Here is a 26,770-nt window from a genome sequence, read left to right as displayed (position 1 = left end):
AATAGGCAAGTTACAGATTTTTGCTTTTAAAAAAGTCTCATATAGCCTAGGCTGGCCTCTCTCTATGTAGCTAAGGTTAGCCTTGAATTCTTTCTTGACCTCTCTGCCTCCATCTGCTGAGTGCCAAACGGCTATCAGTGTCTTCTGGGATTGCACACGTTTATGGAGCTTACTTTATGTGAGGTTTGTTTGGGGTCTCTGCTACGTAGCTTTTCCTGCCAGGAACTCTACATAAACCAAGCAAACGTCAAACTTGGTGTGATCCTCCTACAGAGGCCAGAAAATGGTGTCTGATACCCTAAACTGAGAGATGAAGGAGGTTGTGAGCCATCTGAGGTGGGTGCTGAGAACCAACCTCAGGTTCTGTGGAAGTGCAGCAAGCTTCCCTAGCCACTGAGCCAGCTCCCAACCCCTACATCCACTTTGTAATCACAGAAGGGAAGAAGAGCCTCTGCCGTGACAGGGAGACGCTTCCCTACACCAGTGTTTCCTGACGTGATGAACTGAAGGGCAGTGCCTGTGTCTAAGGAACACGAAGTCTCAATGGTGTCCCTGCCTAGACTCTACAAAAGCAGACAAAGGATAAGGAGGGTTTGAAGACCGCAACTCAAAGCTGCATCACAGGAACAGCACTGTGACAGGGAACAGCAAGGCTGTAGTCGGGATGAACGGGTACTATGAACTCGGCCTTCTAAGACCATGACTCCGTGTGAACGAACTCGCCAACTGACAAGACAGCAGACATGGCCGAGGGTCGGCCAGTGCCGAGCTAGGCATGGACCTTCATGGGGCCATTTGTCTGTCCCTGATACTGTGAGGGCGTAACTGGGGAAAGAGCTCTCGGGACGCCAAAGCACGAGAGACTGTCTCAAAACCAACATACACTAGGGGGCTGATGATCAAAAGTCAAGACAAGGCCAGGCAAGGCAGCAAGGCCCTTTCAGAAAGGCCGTGGGAGAAAAGGTGCCTCCAGAGCCCCGAGGATCATATAGCATGCAGGCAAAGGGGAAGGAAAACACCCAAGTTATTACCATGATGATGCTGGTCTCTTTTTTCTTCTTTTTCTTTTTCTGTATATTTAATTTGTATGGTCGCAAGACACTCTCACAGTAACTAGATACCCAAAGGACGATAGAGATAGTCTGAAAGAGGAAATATGCAAATTAGTCAGTCTGGGTGACACTAAGGGGTCGAAACAGCATCCAGAGACACACGTGACAGCTGGCACTTCCGCAGAAGCCCACCAGAGCCCATGGGACTGGGACGAGTCAACCAGGCCTGGAAACTGTAGCTGTGAGCCAGAATAAACCTTTCTTTCTTTGAAGGTGGTCCACAACAGTCTGTTGCTCCAGCAGCCTGGCCTCCTCCTCCTTCCTTCTGACTCTCAGCTGCGAGCCTCCACTTGACTTCACTTCTCTAAGGAGATGATCTGCATGTTCCTTTGCTGGGTGTAAAGAATCCAAGGGTTCTTTACAGTCTGAACTCCGCACCCAGCACCCTGGAGCACTCGGTCGGTTACTCCTGTCCCCAGGGTGGGGCTGTCTGTGCTCTGTGATCACTCAGCACTCGCTGAGGGGCTCTTAGGCTCTCACCAGAGCCTAAGTCACTAGAGCAGAGTGCACAGCCTTCAGGAGACTACAGGCCACAGGAAAAAGGGAGACATGGGTTGAAAAAAACATGTAGCTATTGGCTTCGGGAACACTCTGCAGTTAAAAGTGCTGGCTGCTCTTGCAGGAGACCTGGGATCAATGCCCAGCACCCACATGGCAGCTCATAACTGCCTGTGACTCCAGTTCCAGGGGATCCGATGCCCTGTGGCCTTCTGCAGGTCCCTGTGCACAAGGTACACATAAACTCATGCAGGCATATATATATATACACACGCACACACCCCCTAAACAACAATAAGAATCTGGATAAAAACAAGGTTTGGCGGACAGGTATGCTGGCATGTGTCCATGACTCCAGCACCTAGGAAGCTGAGGCAGGAAGATTCAGAGTTCAAGCTCAGTCTTGACTACACAGTAACTAACACTCTGTATTTTATCATCCTCCAGACTCCTTCATAATGCAGAATGCTAGGTAACCAGTTAAAACAGCTGGAGGAATGAACTAAAATCATGAGCCAAAGGGAACAGGACAAAACTGATTCTAGGGAACCTTAGAGAAGAGGAAGGCCACTCAGAAGCTGTCACTAAGATAAGAGATGAAACCAGTTCAGAAAATGGTGCGATTACTTCCAGGTTCCAAACAGTCAGGTGAGAAAGGGTAAGCTGCTGGTGTGATGCCCTGCCTGTGCCCTCAGGAGGATGGAGACACACCTCGACAAAGAAGACCAGGTTCTCTAGGACAGCAGGCTGTGTCTTCACATTGCCATCTTTAACTTCTAAGAGTTCGCCTTTACACATGCTGAAGACGCCTGGGGGACAGAAAGGTTTCTGCTTTTATTCTCAAGTTTACACACCTTTAGACACATGGGGTCGAATGTGAAAACTAGTGATGTAAGAACTTATCCCAAGAGAGGCACAGTGGCCACACCTTTAATCTTAGCACTGGGTGGCGGAGGCAGGCAGATCTCTGAGTTCAAGGCCAGCCTGGTACATGCTAAGTTCCAAGCTGCCCAGAGCTAGAAAGTGCGACTCTGCCTCAAAAAACAAAAAAAATAAAAGCTACAATGGAATGGGAGTGTAGCTCAGTGTCAGTGCTCACCGGCCTGCTCAAGATCCACCACCACCACCTCCACCACCTCCTCTATCACCTCCTCCTTCTCCACCACCACCACCACCACCACCTCCTCCTCCTCCTCCTCCTCCACCACCACCACCAAAAAAAAAACCAAGAAACTCCTCCTTCCCCAAAAAAAACAGCCAACAAATAAAAAAGATCCAATGCCTATGAAGTAAAAAGTCTTAACAATGATTTGTTCTGTATTCTCCAAAATATAAAAAGGAATCTTAAAAATGATACATGCTAGCTTTTAGCCTTCAGCTAAGAGATGTGGGATATAGATTCTCATAATGTGAAGAAGACTCAGTGAGTGACCTGGAAGACTAAAGCCACTGTAGGAGAGCAACTCCCTGGGGCTGGGGAGATGGCTTGACTGATAAAGTGCTTGGATCACCAGCCACCATATGAGAGTGAGGCACAGGAGCGCATATACAAGGGAGAGTCCCTGGGGGATCACTGGCAGCCAGTCTAGCCAAATTCATGAGCTCCAGGTTCAGTGAATGGCCTTGCCTCAGAGAGGAGGTCGAGTGTGATAAGACAGACACTTAACTTCAACCTCTGCCCTCTGAACACTCATGACACTCACATTCACACACAAGAGTCAGCCATGGCAACTGAGAATATTAACTCCACATTGTTAGAGTCTGGCCACCTGGGCCTAGATAAGACCATATCCACTTGTATTCCAACTCACAACAGTTTTCAAGTTCTTCTACATGATGCTGTTGCACACCTGTAATCCCAGCACTCAGGAGGGTAAAGCAAAGAGGATCACAAGCCAAAACCATTGTGGGCTGCACAGCGAGTGTGAGGCGAGCCTGGGATATACATGATGACTATCTCAAAAACACAAAGACCTCCAGGCAGTGGTGGCGCATGCCTTTAATCCCAGCAGAGGCAGGAGGATCTCTGTGAGGTTGAGGCCAGCCTAGTCTACAGAGAAACTCTGACCCGAAAAACAAAACAAATATGCTTGATACTTCCAAATCCTTCCCTATGTTTATATATTTTTAAACACTGAGCTACTGTCAGACACACAGGCAGAATCAGGAATCTGCAGTCAGAACTTACCTTTCAATAATTCTAGTAAAGATGCAAGACTATTTTCTATTCGTTCCTGTAGATCCACTGTACCCTCTAAAATGGAAAAACAGTCCATCAACATTCGGTTTTCACAAAGATAAGCAGCAAAGTGGGCATGACTGCACAGAGTTGTGATCGACCCCGAGGCGGCAGGACTGAGCTCACGGCCAGCCCACAAGATACGCTGACAAGGCCAGCGGGCTGGGAGAGGCAGTTGTCCTCAAGCTCCTGGACATGCATTTGATCCCTGGACCCACACACAGGGGAATACCGACTCCTCTAAGTTGTCCTGTACCTTCCCATGACCACTGTGCCACATACATACATGCACACTCACACAACGCACACACAAGAAAGTAAATAAAACTGTAATGGCAGGTCTGGAGAGATGGCTCGCCCGGGGCCTAAGAGTATGTACTAGTCCTGCAGAGAGTAATCCGAGTTCAGTTCCCGGCCCATATTTCAGGATGCTCTCAGCAGCCTCTAACTCCAGCTCCAGGGGAGCTTCTAATTCTGATTTCTACTGGCACCTGCCCCTCTTGTACACCCAACACTCACAATGAAAAGTTGGGGCTGGAAAGATGACTCAGTAGTGAAGAGCACTGGCTGAAGAACCAGGTTAAATTCCTAGCACGCACATTGTGACTCACAAATGTTACTTCAGTTCTGAGGGGATCTGACACCCCATCCCCAACACATACACACTTCTGGCGTCTGAGGGCACCAGGCACGTACAAAATACAGAGAAATTCACACAGACAAAATACCCATATATATGAAATAATAAAAAAAAATTTAAAGTATTAAGACTTCTAAAAAGCAACAGTAAATGCATATCAACAATCAAGTCATGGCAGGGGCTTTTTCCTCCTGAGACCCCAAGGCATTTACACCCCGCTACCGAAAAACAGACACATTAAAAATAACGGCAGAACTGCGAAGCGCAGGAGGCAGTGATCGCTCTTCTGTCCGAGGACTGTCTCAGGCTCTCTAGCAGGACTTGCCAGCTGGGTCCCAAGCACAGCAGATCTATCAGCTCCAAAGAGGCCCGGGGGTGGGGCTCAGTCTAGGGGTATTTTTGATTCCCCATGAGTTTCGAGTTTCAGTAACAGTTCGGTGTTTTCTCCCTCACTAAATCTCTAACGCTAAAGTCCGATAGACGCACGCCTGCGCACACTCACCCAAGCCGCTGGTGTCGAGCTCATACACATCGCTGACAAGATGGAAGGAGTGGACCTGGCAGTGACAGCAGCCAGAACTGAAGAACCTGCCCATCCTGGTGGGCACAGGCCCAAGGAAGGGGTACTGGAAAGAGAGGGGAAACCACATCCTTACTCCACGTAACGTATGACAACAGGATTTGTAACTACTCATAAGAAAACTAATAACAACACCCACAATTAACAAAAGGGCCGTATGTATTAGCAGAGCACGGTGGTGTGTGCCTGTGGTTCCAACACTGAGGCAGGAAAACTTGAAATCCAAGACCCCATCTCAAAAAATAACAGGAAAACAAAATAACCTCAAAATTACTTTGCTTTTCCTGACAAAGAGTCTCGACAGAGCAAAACCCTAAAATGGCTCAAGACCATCAAATCCCCTTTCTCACAGTGCCACAAACTGGAACTGCTCTTCACTACGCAAAGACAACTGTCTGTATAATTATTGAGCCTCGGCAGCAAATATTTATTGGTACCTGAATTTCCTTCTCAATAAATCGCTTCCCCGTCTCCACGGCCACTTCTAGCTGTTGAAGGAGCAAACGAAGAATGTCAATCCGGGAGGACACACCATTCTCCGAGGTCTTCTCTGAGTTCTTTGGCTCCACAGGGTGGGTGAGACTGGGAAGTCCACTGATCAGCCTCAACGTTAAGGTGCGAATTCTTAACCACATGGTCTCCTCCTCCAAGGAGAGTTTCTTATGCTCTTCAGAAACATTCCTTAAACAAAAACATCCCCAAACCGTCCATTTTACTCAGCCTGTTGCCTTCAAAGTTTTGAGCATTTGCTTTCACCCATCAAGAAACCTCAGGATAGTTTCTGCCTCGGGTCAAACATCTGATTGCTGCCTGCTTCGCAAGGTAAGCTGGGCACAGTAGCCTTCCCGACAGGCTACCTCCCCACTCCAAGTGTTTGTTCTGATGATTACAACAGAAATGACACAAAAAAGCTGAAATGCCATGCTGGGGTGTCTTTCTGTAGGCTGCGGATATGTGTTGCTCCCACTGGCTAATAAAGAAAGCTGTTTTGGGCTACGGCAAGGCTGCTTAGAGGCAGGTGGGAAATCCAAGCAGAGATGCAGAGAGAAAAAAGGAGAATAAGGAGAGATGCCAGCCGCCGCGCAAAGGAGCAGCAAGATGCCAGCAGATCAGTGATGTCATGGCCACGTAGCAAAACACAGAATAATAGAAATGGTAAGATGAGCCGGGCGGTGGTGGCGCACGCCTTTAATCCCAGCACTCGGGAGGCAGAGGCAGGCAGATCTCTGTGATTTCGAGGCCAGCCTGGGCTACCAAGTGAGCTCCAGGAAAGGTGCAAAGCTACACAGAGAAACCCTGTCTCGAAACCCCCCCCCTTAAAAAAAAAAAACCAAAAAAAAAGAAATGGTAAGATGAAAGAGCCAGCTAGCAAGAAGCCTGCCATAGGTCACAGTTTGTAAATAATAAAGTGGGCAGGACTACTACAATACCAGAAAAACAAGGTAGGTAATAAAGAATCCAGTTACCCACTCACTCAAGAGTCCACACACTCACATAAACCCCTTCAGACTTCTCTATACAAAAGCATATAAATATATAAACTATACTGGGGCTCAGTTCTCTAGCACAGAACATCCTTACCAATTGCAAGGCCCAGGGATGAATTTCAAGTAGCAACAATATATATATAAATATGCAAATATATATATTACACACATATTTGGTACATATTTTAAATATATATATTAGGCAGGGTCTCACTACATAGATCTACCTGCTTGTCTTCTAAGTGCTGAGATTAAGGCATGGATGGCCACCCTGGCAGATTTATATTACTCTTGTGCTGCATTTATTTAATGATAGAGCATGCAGCAGCATCAGGACCTAGTTGGAAGGTTAGCCTTCAGCTGAAACCTGGCAGCTTGTACTCCAATCATCACCTAACAAGAGCAGCTCCTGTGGCCAGACTATGATAACACACCATTAGCGTATGGTAAACATCTTTTCTGCTAGAAGTCTGGAACTTTGGTGCATGCTGAACAGACAAGAGTATGGTGTAGCCAGCTGCTGCAAAGCTTGGACCCCGAGCATCTGGCTGCCTTTAGCAGAAACAGCACAAACTGGGTGCTATCACCCTTCCTCTCCTAGAGGCTGCCTCCCCGGCTCACTGCCTATCCTGCTATGTGCCTTGGTTGGCATGAGTCCTCGCGGTGCAGCACAGCAACCACACAGACTCCCGAGTCTTTCTGCCAGGCAACACAGTGGAGTTTTGGTGACCCACAAAGACACAGGTCTCGCATGCTTGTGCACTAGCAGCCTAGTGCAGACATCTTAATGTAATTATGTTGCACTTTAAATACTGAAGCAGATTACCAACTCCCTACGGAAAGGCTATAAATGTTACAAGTCATTTAAATACAAGACAATAACCATGTTCCCACACAACCTTGCTGACCACGGCTGTTCATACCTCTGCTAGAAAACAAGTCTTGGGTGTAGTAAGAGCCTCACCTAAAGCAGTTCCTAGTTACTGTTTTTATTCACTATGAGCTCTTTATAAAGGATGTCACTACAAATTAAGAATTTGAGAGTGCATTTAATGCTTTTTTTTTTAATGAGTTAGGATCTCATATAGCCCAAGTTGGCCCAAACTTGCTATATAGTCAGAGATGACCTTGAACTTCTGAACCTTCCACACCTCTGCCTCTCAAGAGCTAGGATCCAGTACTGTGCCACATCAGGCTCTAATGGACTTTTGTGGGCTTGACTCCTCACAGTCCTTTACAACACCCTTTAACTTCCATTTTTGTACTGGGGGGCAGTGCTTTCCCTGTACTTCTCCCTCTCTTTATACCGTGTCTCCCTTTGAGCTGCCTTGTTCATTTTTATGTCCCAGCTCCAATTCCAGGGCCAATGTGGTAGGCACTCCATCCACTCAGCGTCTGTGGAACTGAACGCATTGTCTGTGGCCTCTGTCAGTATTTACCCTTTTTAAATGACACCTCGTTACTCACTCTGTGTGTGTGGATACATGGGGTACACACCTGGAGGCAATAGGATGAGTCTCTTCTCCACCAGAAGGTTCCAAAAATGGAACTCAGGTTGGTAGCAAGCCCTTTTACCCCTGACCTATCTTGCTGGCCTCTCGGACCCCTCTGAAGACAGGCGCATGAATCCACTAGCAATCTGAAGCACCCTGGAGTGCATGGGATAAAGACAGGCAAAGGCAGCTCTTCTGATGGCTGAGAAGTTACTTCTCAGAGAATCACAGGAAGGTCTCAGGTTTATTTTATCTCACTGATCTAGGACTTCCTGTAGCCTAGGCCTTGAACATGCTGTGTAGTGGGGATGACCCTGAACTCCTGGTCCACCTGCATCTAACCTCCTAAGTGCTGGGATCACAGGTGTGCACCAGTAAGCCAGGCTTTCAGAAAGCTTTTCAACCAAGCTGTTGATTATTCAGCAGATAAACTGGACCCAGAAGGTGAGCTGTCTAGGTCACAGTCAGTCACAAAAGGAGCACAGTTCTCCTTCCTCTACTCTGGAACTTTCTCCTCTCCCAAAAGCACAGGACGTCTGACCTCTTAATAGGGGTGTGCCCAGAGATGCTGAGAAGCCACCTGAGGGGACCATCAGGACATGGAGCTTGGCAGGGTGCAGTTAGGGGATAGGGAAGGTGTCAGTGAACAGACACTAGGGTACATTCATTTTCTGGGATCCTCCCTTTTCCCATTCACCATCACTAGTGAGAAACTCTGGTGCCAAGTTTGTATCTTCAACTCAGTAGCCACAGGTCCAGAGTAAGCTGTCAGCTCTAAAATGTACATGGGAAATAGGCCAAGCGGAAGCCTGGCTCAACTCCATGTCGCTGAGTGGGCAGAGGGCAGCACATGGCTGGTCCTTGGGTTTTTGTCTTACCAGGGATATTCATGTTTACACGTGGCTTAGAGGACATCAATTAAGAACTTAAACTTTTTTTTTCCTGAAACAAGATCACACTGTGTAGCCCTGGCTGTCCTGAAACTCTGACGTGTAGACCACATTGGTCTCAGAGTCTTGCCTGCTTCTGCCTCCGTGTGTGAACAACTACACCTGGCTAATAAATACTGATGCAATTACAACCTTTTGTATTGCTAAAAACAATAAATAATGGGCATATATACACCACATACATGCGCATGCGCACGCACGCACATGCACACACACTAATAAATACTGATGCAATTACAACCTTTTGTATTGCTAAAAACAATAAATAATTGGTATATATACACCACATACATGTGCATGCGCACGCACGCACATGCACACACACTAATAAATACTGATGCAATTACAACCTTTTGTATTGCTAAAAACAATAAATAATTGGTATATATACACCACATACATGTGCATGCGCACGCACGCACATGCACACACACTAATAAATACTGATACAATTACAACCTTTTGTATTGCTAAAAACAGTAATAAGTAAGTAATTGGTATACATACACCACATACATGCACGCACATGCACGCATGCACGCACACCTGTCAATTTGCCATAACCTTTTAGAACCTAATAGAGATTATAAGCCTCTATGTGGTGCTAGGAAAAGCCAACATCACGTAGAAATGTTTTCTACCTTCCTCTCAGATGCCTAGGGAACCAAACTGTACCTCAAATCACTAGGAGCTCCTGCACGCCATGGACAGGTCTAACCTCAGCAGGCCTAGCACTGGGGTGGGATGTGCTGTGCACCTATGTCCCTGATTCCAACAATGAACATGTGTATTTGCGTAAAGATCCACGCTGACTCTTCAGAGCTGAGCTCCTCTTACCTGTCCTTTGGATCCCAGCTAAAGAAAACATCCAAGTCTCTGTTGTCTCTCAAATCTTCCCATGGAACGTCATCTTCCTCTGGCCTCAGATTCATTGATTTGATACTTTCTGCCAAGCTGGTTGATCTGTAATACAGAAGGTTTGCTTTGACTGTCCTGTGCTTGTGTGCACACATGAGCTGCACATGCAAGACTGCGTGACTTGGGATGTCTGGGAGGCCAGAGGTCTACATCAGGCGTCTCGCTTTTTCTCTCTCTACCTTGACTGTGAAGACAGGCATCTCACCGCTTGGCTGGGCGGGCCACTGAGCCCCCAGGACTCTCCTGCCAGCACTGGGTCTCCTATCACAGTAACAGACATGCATGCGCAGGCCCGACTGTTTACTTGGGTGTTGGGGATCAGAACTCAGTTCCTCCCAGGCACACAACAAGCACCGTACCTACTGAGCCACCTTCCCAGCCCTAAGGTCTTATTTCTATAACAATACAGTCATGAAAACATTAGCCAGGACTTACTTTTACTGGAAAGAGGTCAAAGAGACCTGAGACAAGTTATGACAGCCAGAAAAAGCCTTCTGGAGTTCAACAGAATACAGTGGGCGAGCGCCTGCTCTGCTCCTAACGCCTGTCCGGGGAGGGATCTCGACAGCACCACAGAGAGGAGAGGCAGTGCCCGGGCACGCGGCTCTACTGGATGGAAGACACAGCCGCAGCCTCCGGCATTCTCCATGACAGGGCCTTGTCTCCCTGTTTGCGGCTTCTCTTATCTTCCCATCCTCCATTTTCCCCTTAACTCCGCTACTGACAGCCATGAACATCTCATCTGGCCCCTCATCACATACTCACATGTTCGCTTCAAGTAGAAGGTCTAACAGCATCCGTTCAGTGCGCACTTGTGCGAAGTGGAGAGAATTATTCAGCCTGTTCCTAAAAGCGATAAACTCTGGGATCTTCTCAAATGCACCGTATTTGTAAGCTTGAATAATGTATTCTGAGGTCTGAGAAGGAAAGACACCACCTTGGTATAAATACTCCACAGGTCAGGCAATGTAAGCAAAGCTTGAAAACCAACTAACATTCAAACTGCTACCAAGGCTCTGTCCAGTCTCTGAAGGTCTGGGCCACACAGTGTAGTTCCAGTCGTGAATAACACTACTTTTCTCTGCTCCTCCCGCAGCCGAGTCAAATGTCCCCTCTAGCACACTGCTGGCCCTGAGCGGCCACTGCCATCTCCAGTCTCCGCACTCATGTCTGTCACAACAACAGGACTTGGAGAATATTCTATCACATCAGCCAAAAAACTGACAAATGCCATTCTGGTGTGGATCTTGCGCAGTATCTTTCCAATTCTAAGACAAACCATGCTCTGTACAAAGATTTCAAAGATGTCATAACTGCACAATCGTACCCCACAGACTCTCAAATGAAACCCTCTCCTTCAGAAAGAGACTGCTCCTTGTTGGCTCTTTCTGAGTCCGGTACCAGACACAAGGCAGATGAGCTTCTCAGCAGGACAGAAGACGCCAACAACAAGACCCATCAACAGGACACCATCTGCTCTGAGGAAGATGTCAAGAACCAAGTCTCCTGAGCACACAAACCCTAGAAATTAACCCAGACAACTAAGGGAAGGGAACGCTCACTCGTGTGTTTTAACTACAGATTAAAATAATCAGATGAAATGCTGCAGAGCAGAGGCAAGACAGAGAACTCTTCATCTGGTGCAAAAGAAGCAAATCTCAGGGAAGAACGTTTCAGAGTGGGCTAAAGCCACGAGGATCAGAAGACAGATCACCCCTGTGGGCCAAGGAAGTGTTTAACTCAATGCTGATGTCTGCCCCAAAGACATTTCCTAGAAAAGCCAGCCTTCTGCCTAGCCTTAGTCTGCTTGCTCTGCCCCCATTTCCACTATGCCTGAATAATTTGCCCAGTAGGAAAATAGGCCAATAGTCAACAACATACCCTCTGATACACAGCCTCGCAGGGTTCATTTCAGGCCATGGGGTTGCGCCACGGGCGCTAAGTCAACTGCATTCGATGCGGCTTTTAAACCCCCAGGGGACACCTCGGCCAGCTGTTTGCCTGCAGTATCTGGAGAGATTAAAGACGGACGGACACAAGAAAATTAAAAAGATTATGTGTGATCCTGCGGGTTTAGGACTACCTGCCAGCTTGACTGAGGACATCCGCATGCCCCATCAAGAGGCCCACACTTATCGCATCCTTCTCTCCTACAGTTCCCAACTTAGAAGACGCAGCAGAGTTGGCTGCTGACCCTTGCAATGGGAACTTCCAGATTAAAAACACCTGGAATTAGTCAGGATGGAAAGAGGACTTGGGTGGTTCTAGACAGAATGCAGTTCCAACATGAGTCCCACACAGCCTTCCCTCAGTGGGAGCCTCAGTGTCTGAGTGGCCCATGGAACTTCACTTGTGAAAAAAGACAACAGCTTTTCAAGGAGAGAAACAAGGGGCAACCAGGAGATAAATACAGCCTGTAACAGGCCAGGAGTGCCTGCAGTTTTCTGTCCATCTGCCTGACACAGTCCTCCTTAAAGGCCACAGTAAAGTGGCTCTGCAGAGCTAGCCAAGGGCCCAGGGAGCAGCAGCAGGAGGTTGAGAACGTCACTGCTGAGACCTTGTACCTCGGGGAACACAGCCGAACCGTAGGCACAGGCACTAAAGACTACTGACCAGAGTGTGCATCCACACCTACCCCCACTTATCTGTGCACCGATGAAGCTCGTTCGACGCCAGAAGGCCCCCTGAAATGAACCCGGGTTGCTGTGAAAATTAGCAAAGTACATGGGTATCTGATCTTAAATAATGACCTTTATCAATACCTAAAACAGAGACTTCAAGGAGAGCTTCAAGAAGATTTTTACTATTTTTATTTCTGTGATGTGTGTTTGGGCACATCCCCTGGACCTGGAGTTACAAATGCTCGTCATCTGTCTGACGTAGATTCAGGTCCTCTGAAGCCCAGCAAGCTCTTTACACTGTGCCATGTCCCTGTCACCAGAGTGAGCTTCAAAAACCATGAACACTAAGTCACTTTTGGCGATGAGGAAACCTGGCCCTGACTCTGAGTAAGATGGCAGCCGCCAGACATCCAGAGACAACTTTCACCCCCAGCACAAAGCCCTCTGAACAACAGCAGGTTTGCTCCAGGAGAAGGGCTACGGTGACGATCTAATTAGGAGACACAGCAGTCGGCCAAGGGAAAAGGCACCTGGGAAACCCCCAAACCAAAGAAGGAACGCTGCAGAACATGGTGTCTGGGCTTTGGAGAGCATTCCACCAGGTGCAGGGCTCCATTCCCTTACTGGGGACACACGCACCGCTGCCGCGGTCCTTACAGATGGGCTACTTCAGACCGGTTAAAGTCGAACCAGTATAAACTCAAGGGGGGAATGTTACTGCCCAATCAATCAACTGCTAATTTATCAGGCTCAACATCATGTTCATTTAGCTGTATCAGTGATTCACAATCAACTATCAGCAAAACACTGACCACTCCGCGGACAGGCAGGAAGACAGAGAGGGAGCGTGCAGCCAGCTCATCTACATTGCAAGGCCCTGTCTCAAGTTTTCAAAGTCTTCAGTAAATGAAATGTCTTTAAGCTCTTCCTCATAAATACGAAAGAAGAGGTAAAATAATGAGACCTGAGGAGGAGGTCGATCACAGATTCTCGAATGCACTGTGTAGCTATAGACTGATCACTCAACTGCTATTTACACTGCAAGTTTAACCCAGTGCCTGAGACAAGGCTTCTGCCTCTGTGTCAAGCCAGCACTTGGAAACAACAGGCTTAGATGTGGATACCCTCTTCTCGTTCATCAGGCAGAAAGTCTCCACAGACACCAGTCCCTCCAGGACAGCAGACAGACAGTTGATGGATGGTGTGGGTGAAGACAGAGGGGCTAACCTTCTCCAGGATCAGAGATCTACTACTGCACACTACAGCTCAGAACACACAATGCTCAGAAGTGCCTCGGCCCTGCTTCTCTGTTCTCCAAAACACCTCTCAGGAAACAAGTAGAAGACAGGCGTGACTTCAAAGCAAAGGCCTCAAGAGTGTTTGCCAAGATGAATCTTAGACGGCGACTTCTTCACCAAGCTCCATGATGTTGAGAGCAGGAAAATGGGAAGCTACAGGCTGAGCCTGGCACGGCCAAACTCGAGGAAGTGAGGCTTAGCCACACGGGAAGAACAGCAGCAGCAGTGGCCACTCTAACGACACACCCACTTTCTACACTAGCTCCCGGACAGTTGTGCAAGCCCATCAACTGAGAGCATCCTGACGCTCTGAGAACTGCTTTAAAACAATGGGCCCGAGTGAGCAGAGAGAAGACTGCACGGAGGCCCATCCTCGTCTCTCCCAGGGCAGCTCAAACTCACTGCCCCTTAAATGCAGTAGGGGCGGCTGCTGGCACAAACCGGACAGCCTCTTGCTTCCAACCTTCTTAATCTGTTAATGCCCAGTTGGAAATGTCCATTTCCAAGGATTCACTTATAGACTTACACCTCGAACAAATGCAAACACCTCTCTACCTAGTGGTCTAGGAGGATTGAACTCAGCCTAAGGGCACATGCCAGCACTAGAGCAAGGTGTCCCGTGACCTGCATGCTGTGACCCTAGGGAGTGCACTCTGAACCATGTCAGCCAGCAGTAAAGATGGCACCGATGGGTTTCACTTACATCTTTCTGGTTGGAGTGGAAAAACCTGAGTGCGAAGTTGCAGGACTGGGAGGCAGCAGCGTACTGACCCAGGGATGCAGCGTATCGGGTCAGAAGATAGCTGGGTAGGAAAGAAGGAAAAAACACGTTATAGTTACCTCATCCTACTGTCAAATACTAGGCGCCAAGAAAGAGCAGGGCATACAAGAAAACAAAACAAAACAAAAAACCCAGAAACACTGCCCTTGGAATGACCCAGTTCACAGGATCAAATGAAAAGAAAATGAACAGAGTTCTTCCTTTACACCCGACAATAACAGGAACATAAAAGCTGGTCAGAGAACACAATGTTCTCTTCCTAAATGCAAATAGAAAAATGCCTGTAAGTATAGCATAGCCAAAACTCAACTCAAAGGGAGACTTTGGGTAAGCGGCGGCAGCGGCGGCAACAGCAAGGGAGAAATAGTGTGTAAAAGAAAAAGTCCAGACACAGAGCTGGCTGCCAGGAGGCCTGCCGCCCAGAGAAAGAGAGCATGCAGCCTCAGCATGACCAAGCTGGAAACTCTGTAAGGCTGGAGACACAAGCCCTCGGGCTCTGCAGTGGGTCACAGTAGTGACTGGTGTCTGGGGCCCTGTTCCTCTATCATCTATCTACAAGTCAGCTTCCCAGGCTGTCTGCGCAGTATTCAGAGTATATACTACCAACCCAATGGTGTCGTGCTGGATATGCTTAGCATCAAGGCTGGAGTAAAGATCCACCACGGGCTCAAATGCACCCAGCATGCAGTAGATTCGAACGAGCAGCAGTTTGAACTGAGCATTGGATGGGCTGTGGGTTAAGCCCTCTTCCAGCAGAGTCAGGGCTTGCCACACAGCAGTCTCCTCACCTAGAATCAAAACACATGGTTATCCACTCATCTTTAAGAACCTCTCGAAATCATCACCCGCCTTGACTAGTCTCTGAATGAGTTTGGATACATACAAATTTTAGATATAGACCTGAAATCAAAACAGGGAACTCCCCTGAATACAAAGTCCTTCAATAATTATATCAGTGCTTAAATACAGGTGGGCAAAAAGCATGATGTGTAGATCTAGGGAGGGAAATCATGGAACCTCACAGACTCTCAGATTTTGAGAAGAAAGGGACTTTGAAGAACTGGAATCTTCTAGCTTCCCCCTGCACCCCCTGCACCCCACCCTCAATGTCTCCACAAGACTCTACAAGACGTCATTTTTATTCCATATGTAATCCTACAAAAAAACATTACATTTGATACTTAAAAACTGCTATTAGGACCCGAGAGATGGCTCAGCAGACAACAGTGCTGCTGCCTACGCCAACTGTTGAGATCAACCTCTGGGCCCACAGGGTAGAAAGAAGGGAACCGACTCTGCCAAGCTGTCCTCTGACAAGTGTCCGACACTGATGTGGCGGTGCACGCCTTTAGTCCTTGCACTGGGAGGCAGAGGCAGATGGATCTGAGTTCTAGGGCCAAACTGGTCTATATAGAGTTCCAGGTCAAGCAGGACTACAGAGTGATACCCTGTCTCGAAAGAAAGAAAAAGAAAGAGAGAGAGAGAGAGAGAGAGAGAGAGAGAGAGAAAGAAGATCTTTTGTGTGTGTGTGTGTGTGTGTGTGTGTGTGTGTGTGTGTGTGTGTGTGTGTTTGTTTCGAGACAGGATTTTTCTGTGTTGCCCTGGCTGTTCTGGAATTGACTTTGTAGACCAGGCTGGCCTCGAACTTGGAGATCCACTTGCCTCTGCCTCCCAAATACTGGGATTAAAGGCATGCTGCACCGCCGCCACTACCACCACTATCCAGAAGGAAAATCACTTTTTAAACATAAGTAAATAAAAAGGGCTTTTCTGTTCTGTGGGTTTGCCCATCTGCCTTTGAATCAGCGTGGTTGTATCTTAACTCTAGCTTTGTCTCCCACTGACTGTTCATTATGCAGATACATTTAGAAACCAATGAGATAGCTGCTGCGTTGGGCCCAAGGCTCAGTGGTGGAGTTTCCAGTGTGGCCTCCATCTCTAGCAAACTCCCATGGAGCTGACATTGGTGTCCTACCTGTTTCTCTCCATATATCAGTGAGCACATGGACAGCGAGGAGGCAGTAATAGTCAGAAAACTGCAACTCTGTCTTCAAACAAGAGCGTCCTAGGGGAAAATCACACCTATTTTTAATAGTTATTCATCAAGTGCTGTGACAGGAGGCCTTTGTTTACTTTTTAAGAAAGGAAATGAGGAAAAGAAAAAGAAAACAAGAATAGGACAAGTAAGTTGGGCGGTGGTGGCACACGCCTTTAATCCCAGCACTCAGGAGACGGAGCCAGGCGGATCTCTGTGAGTTCGAGGCCAGCCTGGTCTACAAAGCAAATTCCAGAACAGCCAGAGCTACACAGAGAAACCCTGTCTGAAAACAGACAGACAGACAAGAAGAGGATCTGTACTGAAGATGTAGACGGACATAAGCACTGGCTCAGCCTGCGTGCGCACCTGGCTTCCATCGCTGGCACCACAAGAAAGGACGGATGGACAGAAGAAAGAAGGTGGGAAGAATACCAACCCAAATGCTTACAAGAAGAAGCCACACTCAGCTGGAACAGAACATTCCAGGGGAGAAGGTGCATGTGCCGGTCTTTACAAAGGGAACGATCTAGAGAAGTCTGAGGTGAAGAAAAAGAACCAGGGCCTCAACTTAACTAACTTCCCATCAGGCTCCCCTACCGAACAGTTCTTAACGCGCAGCGGTGCTCAAGTGACAGCAGTCAGAAGAGCCCTGCTGCTGCACTGGACGACGTCACCTCACAGGGCGCACTGCACTACTCTCCTTCTGCAGTCTTGTGAGGACAAAAGGCCACAGCTCCCAAGTTCAAAAATCCTCAAGTCATGTGACTTGTTTAAGAGCCCTGGAACATTCCGGTTGCTCAGGAGGAACAGACACCAGACAACAGCTGTTAGCCTAACGAGGCTTCTGAGAATTACTCAGATTGGGGAGCACTTGATGAAATGCCTAACTCGTGCACTAGAGCAGTCTTAGTAGAACTGGGGGAACCCACATCTGAACAGCTACTCACCAAACTCCAGTCCGTGCTGGTACCTTAACATCAACTCTCGGACCACATCCAGCTTCTGGTTCTTATCCATGGTGTGGTACAAGCCAAGGAGCCTTGTCAGCTGCACGACACACAGGTGCTGCTGCAGGGCACGGATGTCAGCGGGCAGGGCCAGCTTGTCCTCCGTTGGTGTTGACAACGGAACCACTCCAAGAAGCTGATTAATAAACTGCAGAGGAAGAAGGCGGCCACACAATGCACATGTGTTTAGGACACCTGAGATGCTCTAGAGGAGGGCTCCTGTACCATCTGTACCCTCAGCTATCGTCCAACCTCTAGCTCACACACACCAGGTGTGCTGCTGCACGCCCAGAAGTTCAAGATCCTCCCTGGCTATGCAAACTGAACCCCAAGAGATCCTCCCTGCCCCCTTCCTTTTATTTCATGTGTATGGGTGTTTTGCCTGCATATGCCTGGGCACTATGTTGAGTGTAGTATTCATGGAAGCCAGAAGAGGTCAACAGATCCCTGTACAGATAATTGTGAACTACCATGTGGGTGATAGGAATTGAACCTGGGTTTCTGCAAGAGCAGACAGTGCTCTTAATCACTGACATCTCTCCAGCCCCCAAAGACTTTATCTTTAACAATTATGGTTTTTTTTTCCTTGTTTTTTTGAGACTGGATTTCTCTGGCTAGCCCTGGCTGTTCTGGAACTTGCTTTGTAGACCAGGCAGCAGTGTGGGGCTGCTCCAGAGGGATACTCTGGGACTGCTGAAGGTTGCTGTGCTACCTGCAGGGGGATCAGAACTGTTGGACATGATGCTCTGCCCCACAGAGCTCAGCACTGACCCACTCACAAGTGCTCAAGTGATCTGGTCCACATGGTCACCTGGATTCTACTTAGATTCCCTCTGGCAAAAAAACTCGAGGATTCTGACTACTACCTTTTTCTCACTGAACCAAAATCTGAATTCCTTGTAAAAACATTTCTCTTCCCTCCTTCCCGCCATCTTCTACAAGACAGCCGTTTGGATCTGCCGTTCCCAGACCAAACTTCTTTGCCACTCAACTATTTCTCTCCTAACTTTCAAACTTTCTCTCCTACGACCCAGACTCTTCCTTCCTGCATGTTACAATTCCCCGAGAAGTTGTAGGCCTGAGCCTGTATACAAACAAACCAAGAACAGCTCCATTCAGACATCAAGAATGGAGTATTTCAGAACCCAGTTGAGACAGCTTAGTTAGGGAGCTGGGATTAAAGACACGCACCACACGTGTGCCTTAGAGGGGTCACCAAAGTTTGCCGAAGTCCAAGTCCTGACAGAGTAAAGCCAGTCATTCCACTGTGCTCAGCCCACTTCATTCACTCCGCATGGGCACAGAGGCCACATGGTAGCAGCCCTGGCACCAGGCAAGGCTTCCAGCCATCCAGCATTGCCACAGGGTTACTAGTAAACTGGTGGATGGTAGACACTGGTTTACTCACGCCTATTAACTCTGCACATGGTGCTCTATCCTACCTCAGGCACACTGCTCCCCAGTGAATGAAGGACTCCAACTGCCTATGACCAAGGACAGCCCTGGAGCATGCACTAAATACTGAGTATGAAACAGTCTAGGGCAGTAGTTCTCAACCTATGGGTCGCAACCCCTTTGCAGGTGGCATATCAGATATATACTTGACAATTCATAACAGTAGTAAAGTTACAGTCATAAAGTAGCAACAAAAATAATTTTATGGTTGGGGTCACCACATCATGAGGAAGTGTATTAAAGGGTCATAGTGTTAGGAAGGTTGAGAAGCACTGGTCTAGGGGGCTCCTATGCATGGCTCTCCTATGTATGTCTCTCCTATGCATGTCTCTCCTATGCATGTCTCTCCTATGCATGTCTCTCCTATGCATGGCTCTCCTATGCATGTCTCTCCTATGCATGTCTCTCCTATGCATGGCTCTCCTATGCATGGCTCTCCTATGCATGGCTCTCCTATGCATGGCTCTCCTATGCATGTCTCTCCTATGCATGTCTCTCCTATGCATGTCTCTCCCATGCATGGCTCTCCTATGTATGTCTCTCCTATGCATGGCTCTCCTATGTATGTCTCTCCTATGCATGGCTCTCCTATGTATGGCTCTCCTATGCATGGCTCTCCTATGCATGGCTCTCCAGCATGTGAAGACACAGCCACAAAAGAGCCAGAGTAGCTTGACTTCAGACTGCTCAGCCTCTAGGTGAGGAGTCAGCAAGTGTAACGGCTCACACCTGATCCCAATGTTTGAAGGTGGAGAATGGAGAACCCTGGGCCATGTGATCCATCCATCTCAGAAAAATGAAGAAGCTCCTGTGGACAGGAGGAATGTCCAAGTGTGGATCTCTGCTGGTGCCAGAGCGGGCTTACAGGACGTGCCCGCACCAGCACTGTGGCTGCAGGGCAGTTACTGGACCACCTCCTCCTGCACTAGCATGCAAGCACAGACACCTCGGACATTGGGAACTCTGAGGGACACGTACTTGTGTGCACTGGGCGGCAGGCAGGAGGTCAACAAACACCTTCAGGTCTGTGAAGCAACACGGCTTATCCCCGAACTTCTTGAAATACTGGAACATTAACTCTTCTGGGTCACCTTAAAGACGAAGACATTACATTATTACTCACAGACTGCAGCAATCGCTAGAGGGACATCTCTAATCTGAAAGCGTCTGTTTCATTTCAATTAACTCTGCCTGAAGCCAGTCATGGTGGCACACACCTTGAAGACCAGCACTCCGTGTCTCAAAAGTAAAATAAAATGAAATAAAAAATACAATAAAGGAAAAAAAAAGTAAGAGTTGGAGGGTCAGTTTAAGGTTTCATCAATTACATGGCAAGCTCCAGGCCGCCCTTCCCACACTGGGGAAGCTGAATTCCAGGCAAGCTTGGGCTACTGAATGAGATCCATCCAGGAAAAGCCAATCAGAAAGGATACTCATGCACTCCGAGAAAACCTGAGAATGACAAGAAGGGAAACTCCTCTTTCAACTGGGTCAGCAAGGAGCAGACGGACTAAACAGACACACTAATATAAGAAGCTGAACTGATGGGGGGAGGGAATGGGAGGAGGAGGGGAGGGAAACTGGTCAAGGTGTAAAATAAATAAACTAATAAAATAAAGCCACGTCAAATCTGGGCTGAAGACAGATTCTGTAAATCAACCACCGTTAGTAGTTGTTTTCAGGTAATAAAGCACATTGATAATGAGCACTGCACTCAAGATTTGAGGGTACCCCTCCCTCATCTTCTCTAGTGCTCCCCAAGAGCCAATGGTTCTTACCTAGCTTGTACTCGTCGTTACAACCTTGGCTCCGCAGACGCCTGATGAGCTCCAGCTTAGCAAGGTGTGGGCCTCGGACATGGCGGGCACTTTGCGATGCCTCCATTATCCGATCCTCTATAAACTTCACGGCGTCTTCTGCAGAGCAGTGTACTTCCCCTTCTAAGGAGCTGGAGGAAACACAAGGCACCATGACTGCCTCCAACAGGCTCCCCGAAGTTGAAGCCAAGTCAGACTGATCTTAAGAAACTGCACTTTGCTATCCATAAACAAGGCAGCAATAACACAACAGTGGCAGAATGCAGTGAGTGGGTGCCACACTCTACAAGCCCTCCTGTAGCGGGCAGCAGGAGACTAAGGCAGGCTGGCACTGGCTGCAGATGAAGAAGACCGTGCCTCAAAAAGTCAAGGGCTCCCAGGATCTGGGAGGAAGAGGCAGACAGATCTCAGTGAGTTCTAAACCAGCGAGGTTTACATAGTTCCAGGATAGCCAGAGCTACAGAGACCCTCTCACCAAACCCACCCCCACCCCACCCCCTCCTAAAAAGAAAAAGCCAATGGCTAGCAGTGTGGATTAGTGGGAAACGACTTGCTTCGCACGCTCAGAGAGCTGGACACAGTCCCTAACGAGGGGATGACCCACATGAGGTCAAGTGAAAGCCATGAGCCTGGTCTAACAGGTAACAAGTTACAAAACTATTCTTAATTTTGACTCCTGGATACTGTAGAACAACACATCACTCTCACCTCTTTAAAGGTGGCAAGATGATGGCTCAGCAGTTAACGTGCATCTATGAGCCAGGACCCACATGGTAGGAGGAGAGGACTCACTCCCACAAGGTGTCCTCTGACCTTTGGGCACATGTGGTGGCACACAAGTATACACACAAACATGTAAATAAAGCTTTTTTGTTGTTCTGTAGATCAGGCTGGCCTTAAACTCAGAGATCCACCTGCCTCTGCCTTCCAAGTGCCCCAAATACTGGGATAAGCGTGTGCACCAGTACACACTTAAATGAAGCTTTTTAAAAAACTGTTTTTTAGCCAGGCAGTGGTGGCCCACACCTTTAATCCCAGCATTCGGGAGGCAGATGGATTTCTGAGTTTGAGGACAGCCTGATCTACCAAATGAGTTCCAGGACAGCCAGGGCTACTCAGAGAAACCCTATCTCAAAAACACAAAGCAAAACAAAACAAAACAAAATTTTTTAAAAAGTTTCAATATAAGCTTACTTCACATCACCTATAAAAAGAGGGAAGAAAAATTTCTGCAGTAGACTAACAGTAAACATTAATGGATTATGAAAAACAAAAACAAAAACAAAATGTCCTCAGGGTGTCACTTACTGTAAACTGCCCAAATCATAACATAAAGGCTAGAGAGACAGCTCATCAGTTATGAACACCGCTGCTCTTGCAGGTGTTCAATTCCCAGCACCCACATGGCAGCTCACACCTGTCAATAACTCCTGTTCCAAGACATCCAGTGCCCTCTTCCTGCCTCCCTGAGCACCAGGCACATACACAGTGCATATATATACATGCAGGCAAATTACTCATGTATGTTAAATGAAATAAAATCTTTGAAAAAAATTTAAAAATATGTAGCACATACATCACTCCTTAAAGAAAAATAAAAACTCTGAAGATACGAAAGTGAAAAAGATGACAACTTACTGTTCCCCTTCCGCAGGAGGTGTCCAGGCCTCTTCAATCAGTCGAAAGACAGAATCGAAATAAGTCAGATAGAACTGCCAGTCATCTGAGCTAAAATCAGATTGAACGATGCACACAGGATTAAACCCAAGTTGTGACAAAGCTGCCTTAGGAACCATGAATTCAACCGATTTTCTAAGTCATGCCCACCTGTACCAAGACCACCCAAGGTGGCCCTGCGGAGACTGTCTGGGAGCTTTTCAGATACTCAAAGACTAACTTTCTTAACAGAAAATCCCCCCAATGAGCTCTTCCTAAGTAGGAAGTGGGATGGAGAGGGAAGCATCCTTAAGGCCAAGATCAAATGTGATACAGTAACTTGCCATGCGGAGGTGGCCTTTTATCCCAGCACTCGGGAGGCAGAGGCGGGAGGATCTCTTCACAGAGATCCAGGGCAGCCTGGTCTACAGAGTATGTTCCAGGCAGCAGTTACACAGAGAAACTTTGTTTCAAAAAACAAACAAAAAGTGATACAGAAACTCAGTGCTCATCCTTAAGACATATCTCAGCCACCACAGCCCAGGCACGATTAGGTCTTACCAAAAACTAAAGCTCCTTGAAAATTTCTAAAACCTCTAAATTGTACCCAGACTCTCACAACATACACCAGCCTCAGTCCTGGGGCCTGAAAACCTTCCAAGGCTCTTGACTCACCAACAATGGCATCAACTCACTTTTTCAAGAGGAGGCGTCGGGAAAGAGCGTTGCACTCCGGCCACCTGCTCAGTTTCTTGTACATGGCCATGCATTTGTTTTCCCGACTCTGAATCTCACTTGTCAATTTCTCTACAAAGAAAAGTATAAACGTTGAAGGGCTAGTTTCATGTTTACCAGAATAAAATCCAATCATTGAAGAAAAAAAAAGTCACTTTTTTTTTTTAACTCCCTCAAGAGTTCGAGGCCAGCCTGGTCTACAGAGTGAGTTCCAGGACAGCCAGGGCTACACAGAGAAACAATGTCTAAAAAAAAAAAACAAACAAACAAAAAAAAAAACCTGGGGGGGGGGGGCGGTGTATATGTGTGGAGGTGTGTGTGACCTGGGCCCAGGAGTGATGGTGCATACCTATACGGCCAGCATTCAAGAGACAAAGGCCAGGGTAAGTAAATCTGAAGCTAGTTTGGTTGACAGAATGAATTACAGACCAGTCAGAGCTATGCAGGAAGACCTTGTCTTCAAATAGGATACTTTTAATCAGGCGTGATGGCTCTGGCCTGTAATCCCAACCCTCATGAGGCCAAGGCAGCAGGCCAGCCTGAGCCACATGTGGAGTTCCAGGCCACCCAGGGCTGCAGACTTAAGACTATCTCAAAGAGTAAGGCAGCACGGGGCGGTGGTGGCGCACGCCTTTGATCCCAGCACTTGGGATGGAGAACCAGGCGGATCTCTGTGAGTTCGAGGCCAGCCTGGGCTACAGAGCGAGATCCAGGACAGGCACCAAAACTACACAGAGAAACCCTGTCTCAAAAAACCAAAGAAAAAACAAAAACAAAACCCCACTAAGGCAGCAACAGGCTGAAGAAATGCTCAGCAGTTAAGAGCACTTGTTGGTTTTGCAGAGGACCCAGGTTTAACCCCCAGCACCCACATGGCAGCTCACAACCATTCACAACAGTAGCCCCAGGAGGATCCAATGCCTTCTCTGGCCTTTCTGGGCACGACTACACACCTAACATGCACTCACGTCCACACACATATAGTAAGGCCTGGCAGGAACATGCAGCAGCGGGCAGTGATGGGCCTAGAGACCGAGGATACACCTCTCACACCCTCAGCCTGAAGCCATGACTCATCTTCAGGTAAAGGTAGCTTGCTACAAGCCACAGAAATATGAAGTAGGAATTCAGCAGACTACGGCAAAGGCTATTAACCAGGAAGAGTCAAGGACTCTTGCAGAGGATAAAGCCAAGACTCAAGGCATCTTCATGACACTGGCTTTGAGCGTATCAGCCGTTCCCTGCAGTCAATCTCCTGTGTTCTGCTGTAGCTTTCCCACTTGATCCTTTTCCCAGGAACCTCCAACACTGGCCGATCATTCTTTGGAGTATCTGGATAACACCCCCACTGTGCTGACAGCAGCCACACAGCCAGACCCCTAACTTCAGACCTTTCTGTAATTATCGTCATCAGCAACATCTGGCCAGGACCATCTGCGGACCTCCGTATTTTATCTGAAACACTTCCCAGACTTTCTAAGAACAGACTGCACACAGATAAGCATCCAGACTATTGGTTAGTTCCTGAGGGAAGGTAAAAATTTACAATGAGACAACTGCTCAGGCCAGGCAGATGTGATAATTAGCTTAACCCTCCTTTTTTCCAAGTGTTATCTCTAGTTCTAGATCTTCCTTTAACAATTAACTCAGAACAGAAGGGCTTTTACACACTAGGTACATCTAGCTTGCCTAGTTACCAAGTACACTTCCCCCACCCTACCAGAAAACAGCACAACCAAGGTTTGGACAGATGAGGCAAATAAAGGAAAAAAGGCAGTTTTATTTTTACTTGTGACTTAGTGACTTATAGAATCATAACATTTTACCTAACCATGTCTAAGAATATAGTTTGAGCACATAAATTCCCTTTTCAGTCTATTAACTGAATTTAACCCTTAGTTGATTCATTCCCCATTAGTCACTTCCCTTTTGAGTTGCTAATGACAGCTGACAATTACTGCTCTTTGTGTGGATCTTATCACCCCACCTTTTGACCCTGAGGGAATTCAAGCCTGGTGACCTTGCTTTGGCCACAGTATTGCTGATTGCATGGGTATACAACTGAAAACCTCAGAGACTTGGGGTAGAAGAACAATTTGGAAAGAACTAGGTGGGAAAGAACAAAGATGGGGAAAACTAAGACAAGGTATTGAGATAGAACTTAGAACAGCAGAAAAATGTAGAGAGAATCAGGCAAGAAAGGAGCTAAGCTCTACAGAAGCTCTGTAGAGAGAGAACGGACTCAGAATAAGTGAATGAACTAAAGAGTTTCATGTACGTAGATTCATTTGATATCCTTAAAATTAGATTCCTCAGTTGGTTGTTAAGATTCTTCCATGGACCCTGGGAAAAGGCTTTTAAGGGACTGGACCCCAACAGTACTTTTTAATAGCTTAACCTGAGCTGGGCATGGTGGCGCATGCTTTTAGTCCCAGCTCTTGGGAGGCAGAGGCAGGAGGATCTCTCTGAGTTTGAGGCCAGTCTGGTCTACAGAGAACAGCATTCCCAGGATAGTCCGAGCTACAAAGAGAAACCCTGTCTCAAAAAACAAAACAAAACAAAGTTGAACCCAGGGGTTTATGGGCAGCACGAACTGGGCTCAACAGAAGAAACTGGGGGTGGGGGAGGTGGGGGGGGGGAGACAGTGAGGTGGGGTGACCTAGAGGAAGTTAGGAGGGTGGACAGTGAATACAATCAAAATGCACTGAATGAAATTCTGAACAAATAAAAAAAAAATCTTATTGAGACAGGGGTCTCTCTACACAGCTCTGGCTGTCTTGGAACTATGTAGACCAGGAATGCCTCTGCCTCCCAAGCACTGGGAATAAGAATATATATATATATATATATATATATACATATATATATATATATTTGTTTGTTTGTTTGTTTTGTTTTTCGAGACAGGGTTTCTCTGTGTAGCTTTGCGCCTTTCCTCGAACTCACTTGGTAGCCCAGGCTGGCCTCGAACTCACAGAGATCCGCCTGGCTCTGCCTCCCGAGTGCTGGGATTAAAGGCGTGTGCCACCACCGCCCGGCTGGGAATAAGAATATTTTTAATAGTTTAAATGTAAGTTTAGAACACAGAAATATATAGCAAAGTCATAGGACTTATGACTGTATGGGAATTTCCCCCCCACAAATAATTTTCATCTTCAAATTAAAAACAAAAGAGAAAACTTTTACAATTACCTCCTAATTTCCCTCTAATGACATCCAGGGCTTCCTGGTACTTCCCCAAGCGTTCCAGGATCATATAGTAAAGTTCAACCTTGCGGAAGACACAAATGGTTGCAGCATTGAGAAGTCAGCAGAACACAGGCATCTGTGTATTCATGACAGTTATTTCACAGAACTGTGTGGATGACTTTTCCAGTCCACACGCATCTTGGCAGAGTGCACTTTCCAGGGATGGCTCGGCGGCATGGTGCCTGAGCTGAGCCTG

General features: G+C 47.4%; 1 protein-coding gene across 2 annotated transcripts in view; it reads right to left on the bottom strand.

Moving 5' to 3' along the window:
• Naa25 (N-alpha-acetyltransferase 25, NatB auxiliary subunit) overlaps nucleotides 1-26,770 on the bottom strand; it is a 54,470-nt gene that overhangs the window by 8,140 nt on the left and 19,560 nt on the right. For both annotated transcript variants that reach the window (XM_028855639.2, XM_037198673.1), the window contains exons 7-22: nucleotides 26,518-26,596; nucleotides 23,286-23,397; nucleotides 22,573-22,662; nucleotides 20,896-21,065; nucleotides 20,096-20,208; nucleotides 17,603-17,810; nucleotides 16,593-16,682; nucleotides 15,225-15,405; nucleotides 14,540-14,639; nucleotides 10,683-10,834; nucleotides 9,837-9,962; nucleotides 5,507-5,750; nucleotides 4,992-5,115; nucleotides 3,799-3,864; nucleotides 2,322-2,419; nucleotides 1,032-1,142 (exon numbers count right to left, since the gene is read on the bottom strand). In XM_028855639.2, coding sequence (XP_028711472.1) covers nucleotides 1,032-1,142; nucleotides 2,322-2,419; nucleotides 3,799-3,864; nucleotides 4,992-5,115; nucleotides 5,507-5,750; nucleotides 9,837-9,962; nucleotides 10,683-10,834; nucleotides 14,540-14,639; nucleotides 15,225-15,405; nucleotides 16,593-16,682; nucleotides 17,603-17,810; nucleotides 20,096-20,208; nucleotides 20,896-21,065; nucleotides 22,573-22,662; nucleotides 23,286-23,397; nucleotides 26,518-26,596 — 2,064 coding nt within the window. The remainder of the gene's footprint in view (nucleotides 1-1,031; nucleotides 1,143-2,321; nucleotides 2,420-3,798; nucleotides 3,865-4,991; nucleotides 5,116-5,506; nucleotides 5,751-9,836; nucleotides 9,963-10,682; nucleotides 10,835-14,539; nucleotides 14,640-15,224; nucleotides 15,406-16,592; nucleotides 16,683-17,602; nucleotides 17,811-20,095; nucleotides 20,209-20,895; nucleotides 21,066-22,572; nucleotides 22,663-23,285; nucleotides 23,398-26,517; nucleotides 26,597-26,770) is intronic.

This window comes from Peromyscus leucopus, chromosome 23 (genome assembly GCF_004664715.2).
Source record: "Peromyscus leucopus breed LL Stock chromosome 23, UCI_PerLeu_2.1, whole genome shotgun sequence".
Lineage (NCBI taxonomy): Eukaryota > Metazoa > Chordata > Mammalia > Rodentia > Cricetidae > Peromyscus > Peromyscus leucopus.
The sequence above is the reverse complement of the archived record's forward strand: the minus strand, read 5'-3'. Positions and strand labels throughout refer to the sequence as shown.